A 1,133-nucleotide genomic window follows, 5' to 3' on the forward strand; every position below is an offset into this window, starting at 1 on the left:
CTCATTTCTCACACACACACACACACACACACACACACACACACACATGCTCTAAACTGGTGTTTGTTTGATTGGCAGGTTGAGCCCAATGCCACTATCGGGGAAATCAAGTCCATGTTCCACAAGAGTCGTGAGTATAAATGAGTCTCTGATCTTCACTCAGCTAATGAAGCTGTGTTATTTGATATGTTTAAGGTTTTTATAAGAGCCTACTTGATTAAAATCATGTATTATTCATTTAGTCACTGGGAAAATGTGCTTGTCTTGAAAATAATGTCACAGTGAAAAGTTTGTAAGGGTACAAAAATAGGTGAACCCTGAGATGTACACTACCGTTCAAAAGGTCACCGCCCCCCCCATTTCAAATACATGCTGTATTTTTTGGTAGAGATGCTAAAAATTGTAATAATATTTCACAGTATTAGTCTTTTTTTTTTTTTACTGTATTTTTGATAAAATAAATGGTGAGCAGAAGACATCTTTCAAAAATACAAAAAATACCTTACCTTACCAAAACGTTTGAACAAACGTGTATGTTTAAAATGTGTGCATTACAGTACTGTAATTGTTTTCTTATATTTCATGTGTTTGTTTCAGACCCTCAGTGGTATCCGGCCCGGCAATCCATTCGTTTGGATCCCAGTACGTATTCAAATTTGTTTAATATGAGTCCATTATCTGGACATGATCTTTTGACAGCATAATAAGAGATTCATGCTGTGAAGTTCCTGCTATTTCTTTAAGATTATATACGTTGTCTGTGCTGTAGGTCTCTGTTTGCAAAGATTAGCAGCAAAATCAAAACATTATGGTACTTGTGGTCAAGTTATTATAAATCTAGTGGAAGGGGTCGAATGTGTTGGAGAACTTTCTGTTAGATTTCTGTGGTGCACCATTGTACAGTAGATGACGGTTTCTGTTAGTTGGCATGAGCTGATGCGTTATGGGTTTATTGTGCAGAGGGAAAATCTTTGAAGGACGAGGACGTGCTGCAGCACCTGCCTGTGGGAACCACAGCAACCTTCTACTTCAGAGACCTGGGGGCCCAGATCAGCTGGGTCACAGTGAGAGACCACACACACACACACACACACACACACACACACGCATGCGCACACACACACACGCACGCG

General features: G+C 39.6%; 1 protein-coding gene across 2 annotated transcripts in view; it reads left to right on the plus strand.

Moving 5' to 3' along the window:
- LOC107694603 (very-long-chain enoyl-CoA reductase) overlaps nt 1-1,133 on the plus strand; it is a 14,681-nt gene that overhangs the window by 7,473 nt on the left and 6,075 nt on the right. For both annotated transcript variants that reach the window (XM_016494296.1, XM_016494295.1), the window contains 3 exons: nt 79-130; nt 598-642; nt 961-1,064. In XM_016494296.1, coding sequence (XP_016349782.1) covers nt 79-130; nt 598-642; nt 961-1,064 — 201 coding nt within the window. The remainder of the gene's footprint in view (nt 1-78; nt 131-597; nt 643-960; nt 1,065-1,133) is intronic.

The sequence above is a fragment of the Sinocyclocheilus anshuiensis genome, unplaced genomic scaffold (genome assembly GCF_001515605.1).
Source record: "Sinocyclocheilus anshuiensis isolate Anshui unplaced genomic scaffold, SAMN03320099.WGS_v1.1 scaffold3139, whole genome shotgun sequence".
In the NCBI taxonomy this organism is placed as follows: Eukaryota; Metazoa; Chordata; class Actinopteri; order Cypriniformes; family Cyprinidae; genus Sinocyclocheilus; species Sinocyclocheilus anshuiensis.